Source organism: Fulmarus glacialis, unplaced genomic scaffold, assembly GCF_000690835.1.
Source record: "Fulmarus glacialis isolate BGI_N327 unplaced genomic scaffold, ASM69083v1 scaffold4632, whole genome shotgun sequence".
Lineage (NCBI taxonomy): Eukaryota > Metazoa > Chordata > Aves > Procellariiformes > Procellariidae > Fulmarus > Fulmarus glacialis.
This window is the reverse complement of record NW_009195852.1, coordinates 97,976-115,281: the sequence shown is the minus strand read 5'-3', so window position 1 is coordinate 115,281 and position 17,306 is coordinate 97,976. Positions and strand designations below refer to the sequence as shown.

General features: G+C 36.5%; 1 protein-coding gene across 1 annotated transcript in view; it reads right to left on the bottom strand.

Moving 5' to 3' along the window:
• Positions 1-1,265: 1,265 nt before the first annotated feature.
• The window catches only part of LOC104084398 (nesprin-1-like), a gene marked incomplete at its 3' end in the record, with an annotated part of 87,190 nt that continues 71,149 nt past the window's right edge, over positions 1,266-17,306 (bottom strand). Inside the window, exons 41-51 of the mRNA XM_009588227.1 lie at positions 16,427-16,609; positions 14,774-14,875; positions 12,833-13,036; positions 11,653-11,860; positions 10,816-10,928; positions 9,976-10,181; positions 8,758-8,913; positions 7,262-7,553; positions 6,385-6,557; positions 4,076-4,385; positions 1,266-1,430 (exon numbers count right to left, since the gene is read on the bottom strand). Coding sequence (XP_009586522.1) covers positions 1,266-1,430; positions 4,076-4,385; positions 6,385-6,557; positions 7,262-7,553; positions 8,758-8,913; positions 9,976-10,181; positions 10,816-10,928; positions 11,653-11,860; positions 12,833-13,036; positions 14,774-14,875; positions 16,427-16,609 — 2,112 coding nt within the window. The remainder of the gene's footprint in view (positions 1,431-4,075; positions 4,386-6,384; positions 6,558-7,261; positions 7,554-8,757; positions 8,914-9,975; positions 10,182-10,815; positions 10,929-11,652; positions 11,861-12,832; positions 13,037-14,773; positions 14,876-16,426; positions 16,610-17,306) is intronic.

The following is a 17,306-nucleotide window of genomic DNA, read 5'->3' as shown; positions in this document are numbered from 1 at the left end:
CCGGGCTGCGCCCGGGGGGCAAAACGCCGCCGGGGGGCGGGTGAGAATAAGGCTCGGTCAAGAGAGCGTGCGGGCTTCGCGCTGATCGAAGAGCGACTCCGAAGCTGTCACAAGCTCAGCGGAGAAAGAACCTCTTCTAGACACTGAAACTACTGTTTAGGTTAAGATGCGGAAAATCACAGCTTTGTTGTGCTCTGTTGCGTAAGAAACACTGGTAGGTGGCTGCTCATAGCAGTTTAAAAAACACAACTGTGCCGCTCAGAAAAAGCGTTTTGCAGCCTACCCGTGATGTGCCATAATTGGTTGCACATGTCTTTTCTTTCTTTTTTTCAGAAGTGAATTCTTTCTACAGTGTCCTATTTCAATCTCACACATGCTACAAGGGAATTTTGGGAGTTTTCAGCTTAAGAAGCTGGAGAATATAAATATCATCCCAAACTCTGCATGCCAGAGTAATGTTATTTATTCTCTTGTTAGTCTTACGAGCTAGAAACTACTATCTCCTCCCTTCCCTGTTTTATACGTGGGGCGTCTGAGCACAAAGGAGACTGAAAACTATCCAAGAGTGTACAACAAATCTGTAATTTGATCTCGGGTATCCTGAATCTTCGTCTAGTAGTCTGGTCACTGGCCCACTCTCTCATGTTTGGGAGCAGAGTAAAATGTTGCTAGCGTGAGTATCTGAACGAAAACATCAGGCACGAGCAAAACGTGCAGTCTGCTTTAATGTTGCATTCAGGAATACGTAACTTGCTTAGGCACTCAAATGCCTGGGAATGGATGCCAGGGTAAGGAGGAGAGTATACACAGGGAGGCAACTCATACATTTCTACCGTGTTTGGGGAGAACAATCCTTGCACTGCTTTATGCATCTCCATTTCATGCAAATCAGGAAAGGTTGTTTCTGACTTTGATTCAGACAACTCGGCTCATGGAGAAAGCATATTCAGGGATGAGGGCAGAGCAGTATTCATTAATTAGCTAAGCCACATTCTTCTGTGATGCCACTGGGCTTCCGCTCCTGCAAATTGTTTCCATGTGTGCTGTAGCTAAATTAGGTCTGACTGTACTTTTACTCCATCCGTTTAATATGGAAAGGGAGGTGAAAACAAAACATAGCTTAGAAAGCTTGCTTTCAGCTCACTGAAATGTAATCACCATGTCAAATACACAAAGAGCAAGATCCCACAACTTTTTGGCTCTGGCCTATTTTAGAGCATAGGGTCTTAATTGCAGATGAAATCATGAAAGCTCACTTATCTTACATTGATTTTGGCCAGCTTTTTCTGTATGGTTGATGTATCTCCAGATGCATCTGACCAGCGGTGCAGCTCTTCCTTTGCAGAATGGAGCCAGTCTGTGAATTCATGCACAGCATCAAGGTATAGCAAATGATCCTTCACAATATCTTCTACTTTCCTCATTTTCTCCTATCATTCAGATGAAAAAAAAAAAGACCATTAAAGTGCTTAAATACTGTCCTGGCTTTAAGCATGCAGTGGTATAGAGTGCTGGTCTGACTCTGTAGCATCCATTTGAATGCTGAATAGAGCACAGCTTGTAGCAGCAGAACACAGTGCTACACCGCACAAGGTTTGGTTTAGGTTGGTCTGGACATGTGTGTTCTGCTGCAGCAAAAGATGAAGAAGCCTTCTGAAAATATATGCAAAAATGTACTTTAACACATCCTTTAACACAAAATGTATCTTTTAATAGATGTCAAAGCTGCCGCTGTGTAAGTCTGGCACGCTTTTCCCAATATGCCCTGGAGAGGGTCTTATAGATCACCCAAGGGTCTTCCCAGGGAGCAGCACGCTGCCAGAAACATAGCTCTTATTTAGAAGAACCAAGTCTCTATAAATGCTAAGCAGAGTCAGAGAGGTGTCCCATACGAAGACCACAAAGGAGGACTTCTGCTGTTCAGAAGTGCGAAAGATTCTTATGGTGCTGAGTCCCATTTTAACCATCAGATTAGAAGTGGTGGCTGTCCCCGGCCACCTGCCTTGCAGCCCTGGAGGACACTTTCCCTGACACAGATGTATGACAGCTTCATGGCTCCATCTTAGCTTTTCAATGTAAGCTTAAAGTAGGGCCAGCTTACCTTACTATGAAAAGGTGAAATAGTGTACTGGTCTAGATTTGTCTTTGGTCTGACTGAGTAGATTTGTTCTTATATTCTTGTGAGCTAACACTCAGGAATGTTTATCAAAACTAACCAAAAGTCAAATGAGCTAATCAAATAGCTTTTTACTCCTGTGTGGATACTCTAATCTAGATCTAAGTGTCCTTAAACCAGTTTCAAACTAAACTACTTACGAATTAAACTCCAGTTATTTTTAATTTTGAATAACTCAACATTCAACTAATGCTTTTAAAAATTAAGTTAGATTAATAAGCCCTACTGTTCCCTCTGAAAATAATCATCATAATTTCTCAGAATGTGTCAGACCAGCTAGACAATGGATGGTTACTAGCTAAACAAAGATGACTTAAAGTAAATCCTCAAAGCTTTCACATCTTAATGCATTTTATGCAACAACGGAATAAGAAAATGTCCACATGTGCCTGACTCTAAACAAAATAGATAGCTTCCTAGTGAAGCAAAAGAGCTCCAGAAAAGGCAACCACGCACGCCTGTTTACTTTGCTCACACCAAAATACAGCACCAGTAGAGGGGGAGAGTGGAGGCAAAGTGCAACTTCAGTTGGTCTCTTCTGGTGGCAATGGCTTCTACCAGTTGCAGTCAGTGCTGTTCTCCCAAGGGAAAGACTGCAAAGCTGTCTTTCTTGCTTAAGAAATTAAATTTATACATGCATATTGCCGTGCTCACTTATGATACTCTTTTCACACCAGTTTAAAAGCATTGTATTGAATGAGTCAGTAATCTTTGTATTGCTCCAAATTTAACGCTGCTGAAAGAAGTAGAGTTATATGAGGATGAAACTGCACTGATTCTCTAGAAACCGGGTTCATCGCTTACTATAGCCATTAAAAAAAGAGAGCAGAAGTTCATCATAAAAACAAAAGAGTGTGTGAATAAACGGTAATTACAGACCAGATACATCTGAGAGGGCTGTAATATCTATGGTCTATGTTTAAAGCAATAAAGCAATGACAATAATATATCTTATCCCACAAATAAAAAAACCAAATCCAAACCCAAACTGCGTGATTCCGCATAATGACTTTCCTTTATCAAGTTTAGTAAGAAAAACGCAGATTTTTACTGAAGAGTTAAATTCATATGCCCTAGATTTAACATTTTTCCTAACAGATAATTTGTTAGATGTTCCACTTATTTTTTTACTTTGGTAATCTTTTTTATACAGACTATTGATTAATTACCTATAGGCCACCAGCTCTATTCTCAACACACGAAAACTCAAGTCACACTTCCATCAGATTACTGAATTTATATACAGTGTTTACTTCAATCTCACATTAGCCTGTTATTACGTGGCCTCTTCCTGATGCAAACTTTCCCATCAGTTTAGAAGGTGGAGATTGTAACTCAGAGCTAGTGTCACTGTCATGATCTGGTTGGCAGAAGGTCTCACTGAGCTCATGTATCTTTCCTTAGAAACCAAACAGAATACCTGTATAGCATGTGCAGTGCTTAGTGGCTTGAAACACCACAAAATACGGGCATATGTTTTCTGACAATAGGATTTCTCTTTCTGACAATACGTTTTCTGCTGAGGGAGGTATTTCATTCTTCCCTTTCTAGGTAAAAAAAAAGTGCTAGGAATGAATGAAAAAGAATTAGATGAAAATAAATCTGGAAGAATGTCAGAAATATTATTGTATATATGAAACTAGGAAGAAAATATATGCCCTACACTCTTCAAAAATCATAACCATACCAATTAGAATTCCCAATAACTTTCTTGCACTCCAGTGAACTTTAGTAAACTACATCCAACTTTTTTGTTAGACTCAACCATAACAAAAGGCAAGACTATTCAAACACAGACAATACTTTAGTTACTAAAAAATTATGAAAATCAAAATTTTAGCCATATATACAGATATCTAAACATTTTACTTGAAATGGAGGCCTTTGCCTTTATCTTACCTTAGCTACAGTTGTGATGTCATTAAACTGTGTTTTTAGTTCTTCTTGAGCGTCTTCTCCAAAAGAATCATCCTCTGTTTTTTCATACAGTTCCACAGCTTTTTCAATGAGTTGCTGTAAATCACCAGAGTGATCCTCTATCTCAGAAACAATAGCCTGGAAGTGGTCCAGCTGAGCAAACTTCTCCTTCAGACCAATCTGTGGTTCTAAAGGCTGTTCCACTTTGTGATCCAATTTCTCTAACCACTGCTCCAGCTGGTTTTTCCTTTCCAGATATTCATTCCACTGGCTAAGGACAGACTCTAGGCAGCTTACATTAAAAGAAACATACACAGTGCAGATGAGAACTTTTGAAAGGTCTGAAAAAAAAGAACCTGCTTATACCTTAATTGTTACACTGTCTGTAGCCATGTATAATATGTCTAGAATATTCTTGTTCCCCCATCTTGCTTTAGTTTTCTATATCAACTTACATCCAAGCTATTCTAGAATTTCTGTGTTCTTTGGGCTACTGCATATAACCTGATACAACTGCTTCCCTATCACAGGTTACATGAGCAATTTGTCTGTCTCGGACTAATGAAAAGCACATGTCAGTGTCTATCCAGCAAAGTAAAATACAGGGCATTACTGGAGTTCTTTATGATCAGAGTAATAAAATGTACAGCAACCTATGAAATTATTGACAATTAAGAGATATTCTGGCAAGTTTTGGAAGAACAAATCAATTCTATATAGTTTCATTTACAATTTATAAGAAATACTCTCTTCTGCTATATATTGCTCCTCGTAGCAGACCACCAGATTTCTCTGGGATTTGTGTTGAGGAATGTAATTCTCATTCCACTGGCCTTAATGATAGACATGAGCATAGTAAGGATTTAATTGGAAATGTAATGGTCAATGGTCTAGCCTCATCTAAATAATATTTTTTGACAAAAATTGGGTGAAATCAGAGTGAAATCTTAAAGGCAGCCCATTGTAATAGTCTACATATAATTGTATTACACCACTTTCAATTTAAAACCTCCAGTTTACCTATATCATGGCTCCCACCATTGACAGCTAATATTTAGGACCCAGATACCCTAGCACTCAAGATTATCTAAAATGCAGTTCTATGACTTTTCTGAGGCAGATCTATGAGTTTTCTGATGCAGGGGAAAATGTTTTCATTAGAGAACTAAGGAAGTAGGATCATGCAGAAGTTCACCAAGGGCCCATTTCTATCCGGTAATGACTGGGATGTTGGAGCAGAGAGTGCTTGTAAAACCCACAGATGAAAGCAGCGAGGGAGCAGCTGCAGCTAGTTGGATGACAGGATTTAAATGTCAGATGTTGTTAACAGAAATTTAAAAAAGATGGAATTTGATGATGAAAATAATGCTTAGGAAGGAGAAACCAGATACACAAATACAAAACTGGGGATAACTGCCTAGGCTTAGTACTGTGGAAAAGGATTTGGAGATAGTCCTCGATAAAGAAGTAAACAAAATTCAACAATATGATGCTATTGCAAAGAAAGGAAAACCTCATTCTGGAGTGGATTAAGAGGAGTGTTGTATGAAGGAAATGGAAAATACTGATACTCTATTCAGAATTAATAAGGTCTTAAATACAGCAAGAGGTCAGCCCACTTTCAGTTATTATCTTTTAAGAAAAATGTAGACAAACTAGTGATAGTCTGCAATCTATTAAAAAAGAAACAAGGATGAAAGAGGTCCAGAAAGTATTAGTACTGAGAAACGTCAGTCTGTCTAGAACAGAGATGATGGAGGCCTTCAAAGATGTAAAATGGTCTCACACAGGCAATAAGAAAAGCTTTCCATTTCTACCGAGGTTAAGACAAGAAGAAATCAACTTAATTTGCAAGAAAGATTATTTGGAGTGGACATTAGGATTTTTTTAAAATTAAAAAACATAATGAAAGACAGAACTGAGAAACCTTCCTAGAGTTTTGTAAGGAAAAGGTAGATAAATATGTCAGATGTTCTTGGTCCTGCCCAAGTACAGGTTCAGTAACTCAGAAAGCCCCTTCTTGCTTTTTGTCTGTATAAATTTGTATGATTTCTATTTATTTTTAAATTACCATCAAATACCATCTCATATGAAATTTGATTCATCTGATAGGTCAACTCATCCTTTTTATAGAAGGATGTGTTTTTTCCAGGCAATTTTGATTCTCTCTGATGATGCAACTTTCCCCTAACGTATCAGTAATGAATGAATGGACTCCTTTGTGCTGTGAGGTACCACTCTCTGTAAGCAAAGATGGCAAGGTCTGACCTGTGTTTTCCAGGGAGTTTTACCTCTGCCAGTTCACTGAGGTGCTGATGATATCGTTCCATACGTCCTTCAGCGTCTGTAGCTCAGTTTGTATCACCTTTTGTCCTTCCTCATTGCTGCTTCTAAGTGCTTGTTCTCCTTTGCCAATGGCCATGTTCAGCTTAACTTCACCATCACCTTTGAGTAATAGGATCTCCTGTGAGGCAAAATAAGTCAAAACATCAAATGCAACCTGCTGAGAGGTGAAAGCTCTTATTCTTTCAACAGCGGACACCACCTTCTCTGAGATCATTTATCCTTGACAGCCATGCCCAGTATGAGTTTTTAGGCACCTTTTCTTGTAAGTGCCTGTCCTTTGCTATGTGCAAGTGATCCAGCAGTTTTTCCCACAGCCATACAGGTATTTCATTGCATTGGTCATCCTAAAATATTGCTCACATTGCAGTAGATAATGAGTAGGTCAAGCACTGCACAGAAAGACAGCACCATATAGCTACAAGAAATCTCAAGAAATCCCATGGCAGAATCTCCTACACTGATGACCTTCCTAATAGATGTTTATCTACCCTGTTCCTGAAGGCCTCCTGTGACAGATATGTCACAGCATCTCTATGTCAATTATTCCAAGGCTTCCCCTCCATTAGAAAGCTTTTTTGGACCTGAATACACATTTTCATAGTTCATTATTCCTTATTAAATGTAATACCTGGAATCTGTCTCCATTAAACTTCATCCTGTTTTTCATGCTGCACCTCCCCATTTGTCAAGAACACCTTAAATTCTAATCCTCTCCTTCATAACCGTAGAAAGAATAAAATATAAAACTATTCCTTTTCCACTGATGTGGCCCACACCCAATATTAACCTTGATGTGTAACCTCTAGCTGTATCCTTCTTTACCTGAACTTGTGTCAGTCGTCTCTCTAGTGTGGCTTTGCTACCAACAGTGCTCTCTGATGACACCAGTTTATCTTGAACTTCTTTCACCCATGACCACATACTCTGCAATGCTTCCTCCAAAGTGAGATGCTCTTGGAGTGCAAGCTGACATGTTCGCAGCTTCTCCTTGACAGTTTTGACCATGTTTTGATAATTGGTGAGATGTTGAGAGGCCAGGCGCACTTCCCTCCCTGCACCATGGCCTTCTTCATTTAAAGTCTGTGCCATTTGGGACAGCTTATCAAAAGATTCCCTGAAACAAAACATTGAGACTGAAAATCAGTTTCAGAAAGCATATGATATTGTTATAGCAACTATCAGAAATTATGAAGGTTGCTGACATAATCACCTATTCCACCAGTGATAAAGTTCACAGTTAACAGAAAAATTAGCTGGGAGAAACTGAAAGGAAACATAGCAGTGTGTATTGATTAATATCTTTACTTGGGTACAGTGACATTTCTTGCAGATTTTGGTGCTCAAAATGACCACACTGAAATCTTTGTGTTGCACATTTGAATTAAAAGCTAACTTAATTTTCTTTTCAGCTGTCAGACTTTCCAGTTCTATATGAACTGCTACCTTTTTGTACCTGTCAAAGCTTCTGAGAAGTTTATAGTCTTTGACAGGTAGGAAGGCATGATGGAAAGGTCAGGCCATTTGTCCAGGATTAGACACTGACTCTGGGGTTCAGTACTAGGGTCAGTAAAAGGGATTAAAACTCTGGGTTTATACAGCCTCAGTTAATCTCAATCTGCTGGATCACCCTTCCCGATACCCTGTGATTACAGGGAATTTACATCAGACCAAAACATCTTGCATCGGTCTCAAGGGGATAGGTAGAGACTGGGTGTTTCCTTTTAGCGTGCTGTGAGGCTTGAACAACTGACTACTATTTCTGTTCTATCTTCACCAACCTAATAATAAAAAAAGAATTTGAAAAACCACAGCGTACTAAAAAAGGCAATTACTTCATCATCTATTGGCTAAGTCTGAATTCTAGAAAGATTTCACAGCCAATGTGGATGTTATTTGAGCTCTTTTATAAAGTCAGCTATATGGGAAAGAGGATTCTGCTAACCTGGTTGGATCTGAATGTTGCAGGACAGAAAGCAAATTTTAAAATGGATATAACGATGTGTCATTTTTACTATTGCTTTTACAAGCAATATTTTTAAGATTTTTTTTTTTAAGTTGATATTTTCCAGTTTCCATTTATTAATGAAGTAAGATAAGCTTTTCTTAATGAGAAATGTATCAATGTTAAATTTTGGAGTTGGCTTCAAATTCCAATTTCCTTAAAACTGGAAGTATCTGGATTCAGCCTCTTTTCACAGAGTATGTTGCAACACCTTTCTCTATCTTTCACAAACACACTTTACCCCAACAGTTCAGTTTCACTGTTGCTTTAGCAGAGGAAGAAGTGAGAGTATTTTAGGAAAGGTATTTCATACTACCTTGAATTCAGTAACTCTTCCAGGAACTTTTCCACTTTCTGCACCTCCTTTTTCTTCTCAGGAATAAGCTGTTTGCTCTCTCCTAATGCTTCTGTGCTTATTCTTTCTTCCATGTCATGTATCCACAGGCCAAGTTTCTTGTGCTGATCTTCAAAGCTACAGAACAGATAAATACTCCCTTAAAAATATTTCTCAGGTGGAGTAAAGTTAGTAAGAAGTTAACTCAGTTCTTTCAATATCCACAAGACCAGGAAAATAAAGCTAGGTATCAACTTCATGCTTTGAGAATAACAGTTGTACACAAAACATAATTCCACAGTGACTACTAATCTAAAAATATTCAGCAACTCTCTAAAAATGTCCAGCAAAATCATGGGAACTACAGTGAGAAAAGAAGCCTCCAAAATTTAAAGTGACAGTGCTTTTGTTTATTGCTAGATTAAATAAAGGCAGATAAAAAGAAAGCTTTTTCCAAATCCTTATAGTGATTTAGTCTAAGATTAAAAATGGGTAAAAAGGGGCTTTTACTCAGTGTTGACACTTACAACACCTGAAGTGTTGTCCTTTCAATTTCTCCAACAGAACGTAACTGGAATCTGGAGTGCTCAGAACTCAACAAAATAAGTTCTGGCCCTAAGCTTGAAAACCTTTTCCTTACATGAAGGCACACCATCCCATCTTGCTGTTTTACCCACTACTGCTACACGAACTTCACTTTCAATTAGCAACAGTTTTGAATCTAGTTACACCTAAAAATATTTGAACTCCCAAAATTCCAGCCCTAAGTAATAATTTATGAGTGTTTTCTTATTAGCTCCTTAGGAAATATGTCCATCTGGAATGGGAGAAGACAGATGCATGCTGTGTAAAAAGTGTACTATCTTCAAACCCCAGGGCAGAACTTGAAAATTCATTACACCTTTTCCTTGCAGGAAATTGCATTTAAATTACTGAGACCCCAACTGCTGATTTAGGATTGCATGAGCTACACAGATCTTCCGCATATATGATCCTGACCTTCCATTCTTTAACCAAGTCAATACCCTTGGAGCAAGACCTGTTGCTTTGTTTTTAGCAGAGAACTTCATTCTCCCTTAAATATTTCCAAAGAAAAAAGCAAACAGGACTAGAATAACTGAAAATCGTTTCAAATTGTGCCCTGTATTTCTGCAGCCGGACAATTTCATGCAGTCCACTGTGACTACTGGTATTACTCACCTTCCCAGGTGTGAGGCACAAGCTTCCAGGGCCTTCTTATCATTCAGACACTGGTTGAGGAATTCCTGGAAGTTCTGGTTAGACTTTGCTATTTGCTCCTGAATATGGCTCACAACTGGTTTGGGTAAGCAAGCATACAAACTTTCTCCTTCCTTGCAGGCAGCATCTAACTTGTTCTGTCCCTCACTAACAGAATCCAGCACACTCTGTGTAATGAAAGAACACAGTTTAAACATTTAATAACTAAAAATAAGCAATATTTCTATTAGAAGTGGTCAGATTTCCCCAACAAGATGAGATGGAAAAAATTCTAAGCAGATAGTTCAAATAAAATTTTATTAATTGGTGCTACAATTCACAGAGATCCATTTTCCTATTTGGTCCCAAGGTAGTCCTGTCTTTCTCTGGATGTTATACATTTCAGGAATTAGGGCTGTTTGCAGTAGGTGTCTGCTATTTGTGTTCTGTCCCATCAAAAATCTACACAGATAAGCTTTGACATATCAGTGTTAATCTGAAAGATTGAATAACCAATAGTGTAAGAAAAAGTAGGAAAAGGAAAAGAAGAGAAAGAAGGGAAAAAAGATTAAAAATCAGAAACACGAATAGTTTAGTTACACATAAACCTTCCAGAAATTAAATTCTGATCTCTCAGAACAGTGAATACAGTTTCCACTGTATTCCCTCTACAATACATATTGCTGTCCTGAACCATTCTTACATTACCTTTTCAGAAACAAAACCAATAAATATGATAGCATCTACAAATTATTTTAGAGATAAAATTGGATACATATAGTTAAATTGCTAGTTACTATTTTTTTAATTTGTTCACTATACCTGCAAGTCATGTAGCTTTGCCTCTATGGCTTTGCTGTCTCCAGACCTGTCAGATGATTCTTTTACTGCAGCCTTCACACCAGAAAACCACTCCTGGAATTCTTGCATAGAATCTTATTTAATAAAAAAGTATAGAGAAGAGAATATTTTTTTAAGAAACAGCATTATCCACAATACTATACAGCTGTCATCCACAATTCTTTTATCCTTCAGGAACAGCATGTAAATCTAACAGGATGAGTCTCATTGCCTTCAATGACCTTGGGGAGTGGGATTCATTTCACAAAACGTTAGATGTTTCCACTGTAAACATCCAAATTTGAACAGTCACTCTAGGTTCCCCTTCATAGTCAATGGGAAAAAAAGAGAGGCATTTTCAGTCTGTGATATGTCCAATTTAATGTTAGATAATATCTAGATTAATATCTTAATAGATAAGATTAAAAATTGCCTACTTCTCGCCACTGACTATCCAGGGAGCCCAGGAAATACTTCAGATGGGGACTTTTACATTATAAACATCTCCATTTGGTTATATACATCTCTTTATGGCAAATACACAAAGTATATGTATGCACTAGAGATGTATACTAAGAGTGAAGAAAGGTGGAGCTGAGCTTGCCTTACATGTAACGTGTTTAAAGTTGAATTCTGTTTTTGTAAAGTGCTTTGTTTCATAGCACGTATCAAATTAACATTTGGTAACAGGACTTTTTGAAAGGCTCCACACAAAAATAAAGTTGTAATTGCAAGTGACATCACTGGAAACTCTGGCACACTGCAGAATGATTCACGGCTGCGGGCTAACGGCTCATACTAACAAGCCTGAAGACTCACGGAGGAAATGTTTTTCCAAGGACTCTTGCATGCTGGCCTGTGTTCTGGAACAGAGCTGATTCACAGCTTCATACTTCTTTATTAATGAAGTGACAGTGCCACCAAGAGTTTCCAGCTCTACAGAATGGTATTTGCGACACAGGCTGTTGAGGTTCTCACGGGTCGAGTCAATGCTGCTCTGCTGAAGCTGAAGGTCTTTTTGAGTTTGCTGAAAATGAAGTTACAACACAAATATGACATTTGTAAAGAAACAAAAAAGCCCTCTCTTTTCCTCAAGCATTCCTCTCCTCCCATATGCTCTTTCCTCTTATGGTCTATTGCCAGTCCTAGACACAATGAAGGGAAGAAGTACTGGATCACGTTTCCTGATTTTTCCAAGTGAGATGAATCCTTGAAACTAAAAAGCCATCACAGAAATGTGAAAAATGCTGTTTCTCATAGTTTACAAGTCTATTAAAAAATAAATAAATTTCAAGGCATATTGAATAGTGATAGTTATTTTCTGCAAAATCTGAAGGTTCATGTGAGATGTGATATGACACTGGTATTTGGCGGGACTTCTGAATGAAAGGGAGTTTTCATCTGACTAGAGAGGAACATTTGTTTGAAAATTAAATTTGAATTGTCTAGTATATGAGCATTAACATGTGCTCACGCTGAAAAAATCTCCATGTGGTTTGTCATGTTTTGATGTGCATAATTGTATGCAATCAAGAGAGCTCTAGGATGTAGACAAAAGAATTGCTATATATGAGGACTGAGGAGGACTTCTGAGGTAGAAGTTTGTGTTAAAATTGAGTTCCATCCAGGGTCTTTTACTGTGATGAGTTATAAATTCATAACTTATATTGCAAGGGAGTCAATGGACTTGTAAACATGCTGGAGTAATGACTGAAGAGTTCAACGTAATAAAACCGGTTCTTGTCACAACAAAGACCATATTATTCATTATAATTTTCTAAAAGGTTTGTATAAAATTAATAGATCAGAACTTTTGTTCATTGGTGGAACTTCTTAAAGTGTATTGCTGTATTATTTGCTAATATTCTAGCAGCTGTGCAGGAGATAGATACATATTTTTTATCAAGTGAAAATTAAGTATAATGCTTAGCAAAAACTCTCATAAAAAAACAATGATCATTGCATAAGAAAAAGCATATTCATTTTCTTCAGCACTGACCTTCACTTTATTTAGAGCTTCAGGATCCAGGTTACGTGCACAGCTTAACAGTGTCTCTTCCACTTTTGTTAACCAGTCTGTCATCTGATCAATAAACTTCTGTAACTGCATCTTCTGTGTACTGAAATCTTTCAGTGTCTCTTTTGCTGTCTCTGACATTTCTTTGGCATGTTCCAACTTCTGCATCAAATCTGATTCTATAAACTAAAAGCAAAATGTTATGTATTAAAGCATTTAAATAAAACATTTATTATGGTGAATGTTGATTGAAAAAATGGAGCGTAGGAAAGTGACACACAATGATCATTTTGCTCTCTTTATATCCGTAACTAAATATACTTAGATAAATAAAAAATGTCAATCATTCAGGATTAAGTCTTAGATATATGTCTTGTAGTATCCCAAAGAAGGGATACTAACTTATAAAAAGCCAGACTGCAAACTGTTGAAGTTATTATCCACTTCTGAAAAATTAAACAGTTGACCTTTTTCCATTACTAATTTGCCATATATACATGACCTAAACACAACTAGCTCCATAAAAAGAAATATCAATTGGTGAGGGTTAAAAGCAGTGAGGCTTAAAGTATCTCAGTGTAAGGCAGATCAAAATACAAAAAAAAGTTAGAATATTGCCTATTAATCTGTTCAAAGACAACAATATGTGAAATTACAGTAGATGGTAGCTGTGCACATATTACTAATAAAAAATAAATCAAATCAGTCATAATAGGGTAATATTTATAAATGAGCAATTACTGAAAATTCTATTAAGGAATTTTTTATGCTATTAAGATATGAGCTGATCATACTGTAGTTTACTTATTTAGCATTTGAATGTTGGCAAATAATTTGGGGGTTTATGTTTAGTTTGTAAGGCTTTATTTTCAAATTTGCATTTATATACCAACTACAAGTATTATTGTATTGATTTAAATTTTTTATTGTATTTATCATATTTAGTAGTTGGAAATAGGTGTGTGTTTGCTAACAGTGATATTCTGCAAAATAATTTGCTCTAAGTTTCGCTCTAAAAGTGGACAGATATTTATTATGAAACATATGATTAAACCTGAATTTTCTAAACCTCTTGCGTAAAAGAAACAATTTGGGAGAACATAAGCACTTCCATATAATCTGCACATCTTTATGCTATAGGGTTTTTGACCCATATCTGTATGTGTATGGTCACGGCAAAATGTGGACAAGGCTTGAATGTTATATTAAGTTCTGTTAAAATCTGATAAATGGTTTCGAAATAAATATCTATCGAGATATTTCCCTGCCTGTGGAAATCGCAGAAGTCAGCTTATCTTTTAAAACTATGACACTGAAAGTGAATAATCTCACATACCAATTTCCATTTGAAATCAAACACCCAAAATAGTCATATTTTGGTTTTGCATCTGCCCTATAACATAAAAAATAAGGACCTAGCCAATAATAAAAGTTCAACAGCTCACCTTCAGTGTTCGTATTTTACCCCTCTCTTGTAACAGCCAGTTCAGGGCACTAATTTCAGTCCACTACAGAATACTTTTGGTTTGATAAAAAAAATGAACATATTTTACTGCATTATAATTCTTTCAAAGAGGCAAACTGTGTATGCACTCACATATGATGTGGCTTAATGTTGTGCAATGTAGAGAATATCATCTGTCTCGTATCTGATCACCTCCTTTGTAAACTACTTACTCTATTTTGATTTAGTAAAAAATACTTTTACAACTCTAATGTTCAATTACTTTATGGCATAATTTTTTCAGAAAAAATCAAAGTTAACTAAAGAAATATGAACAAAGAATAGTTATGATACATATAAATAATGCTGTATCTGTCACCTTGAAAGAAAAAGGCAGTACAGGAGAGACACAACTTTCAGGAGGAGTTTCTTCTTAGTCATTTGAGCACAGTCTGTGATTACTAATATCTTTGTTTTACCTGGAGATCTGCAGGAGGCTCTTGACTATGGGTCAGTTCTTTGAGATCTGAAATTTTGGAACTAAGCTGCTCCAACTTCAGTTCTTTATCCTTGAATTCAGACTGTAAAAGAGATGTGGTCAAAGTTTCATACCAAACTACAAGAAGGTTTTAGGACTTCGGAAGGATGCTCTATCAATTGCAAAAATGAAAGAAAATGTAAACAAAGTTTAGCAACCAGAGCGAAAACACTGTTGTTCTATTAGTTTTATTCTCTAGAAATCTCCCATCTCTTTTTCTTTATTAGACTCAGTTCAGAGATATTTTTCCCCTCCATTAAAATATCCACACACATTTTTAGCATTTAAAATGCACTAACAGCTTTAGTTTCTTAAAACTGGCTGAATAAAGATGGGAACGTCATTGTTTATTCGACTGGAAAAATCTACTGTGGTTGTTAGGTTCCACTTAATGGCATGCAGAGTATAATACATGTGCTCTCTGGTTTTTATTACAAGGAAGTGAGCTCTCGGAAAAAAATTAGACAAAGAAATAAATGTTAACCTCAAAAGAGAATTAAAAAATGCTGCTATATATGCACTGACATATCTGGACCTTGTATTTATTGTGGTAATATAGAACCAAGTTATAAAGAATACTCTACTTATTAAAAAAATAATAGCAAAGTGAAAGATAAAATAATAATTTGTAAAATTGTAGTTCTGAAGTATTAGGCAAGTAATTGGTGCCTGTATCCTATTACCCAAACTTTGTTTTTTAAAAAATTCAAACAGATCACTCCAATTAAAAGACTGGACAGTGGATTTCAGGATTAAATTGCTGCACTTAACATTTGCCCTGAATGATAAAATTTCAGGTAGCCCCAGAAGAATCTGCAGGGGGTATTTTGTGCTAGGGAGGATATATTATTATGTGACTGATCAAAAAAGGGACCACTGCTATAGACCATATAAAAGGTACACTGATTATTTCTGTCCATGCTCATCTACTTCTGATTGCTGAAATGGCAGGACCATTCTGTCAGTGAACTGCCTTTCCTCTTGTGCATCTTCTTAAGGACATCATTTATTTCAAATGAAATAGAATATGGCTCATTCTATGGTTGATCTGCTGTATATTTTAAGCCAATAGAGGCAGAATGCATCCTGAACACCGGCTAGATTTCTAAAACACTTTAACACTATGCAGAAAAGACATCATCTTACTGAAACAGTTAGAACCTGACATTAAAATTTGCCCTTCAGTCCGGCATAACTTTTTTATTGTCTGTAGAATCTACCCTCTTAGATGAGATTTTAGAAGCTATGATTTTTTGCTTAACTTCAGCTGAAGTTGTCTAAAATTTCCATCAGTTTCTGCTGGAACAGAGTTCAGTCCAATGCTATGTTTTTGAAATTTTTGTGCTTGTAAGAACACATTGTCATGTATTGATAGAGCCAAAATAACTACAGAGCTTAGTTTTAGTAAGAGATGTGCTGTTCTTGTTTCTGTTAGAAGCAAACAGCTTCAAAAAAGGACTGGAATGCTGTCAGCTAGTCATTGGGTTAGTGGTACCACTGCTTGAACAGAGGACACGGTGGTCTACAACAGCACAGCCTTATCACTTGAGATTTTGGTCCAGAACATTGTTATCACTGATTTACGGGTAAGCACCTGGAAGTCTTTCAGGAGGACCTCCATTCTCTGAGTGTTACTCAAGTTGCTGATGCCTTCATTCAGTTGGGAAATGCACTTATTGCACCATCCATCCATTTCATCTCCAGTTTTCAGGATGTCATCCCATAGAGACACGCTTACACTCAGCCGGTCGATGTTGTCTTCAATTCTTTCAGACACCTTTTAGGAGAGGAGAATGTATCAATACCATTCATAAATTAATTTTAGATTTCTTTATTTTGCAGCTAGTTGTAAGACAAGTGCATCAGAAATAATTAGTAAGCCTAGATGAAATAATTTTCTTAGATGTAGGTCTAAGTTCTGAATTCTAATTTCAATTTAGTTACCCAGATGATAAAATGAACAAAAATCATACCTGATTGTTTCTAAAAATTTGTATATTTTTTACTGGGGAAGAGTTTTATGTTCAAATAAACTTTATCTTTAAAACAAGCTATCTTTCTTATGTAATGTAGGAATTTGCTAATAAAGCAGTATAAATATGAAAATGTAAAGTATTAGCTTTTATATTATGTTTCTTTGCTATATTGTCTTTCTTAACATATTCACATCTTTTATGGTGTAGCTTAATACAGTTTACTGCCTAATTTATTTAGTCCAATTTACTTTAATAAAGTAATACTGGCATACATTAGGTGAGAATCCAATCCAAATTTATACTCAGAAGTGTGCAAATTTATACTAGTAACATTCATACAATGTTATAAGACATCGTTTTAAATATATCAAATCGATGTCACAACTTTGTGCGTACAATGGATGCCAAATCCCTATGATTAACCCTTTGAGATATACTTCAAAGTAAACTTTACTAAACAATAACACTCTAAGATCCTAAGAAAATACTAATACTGTA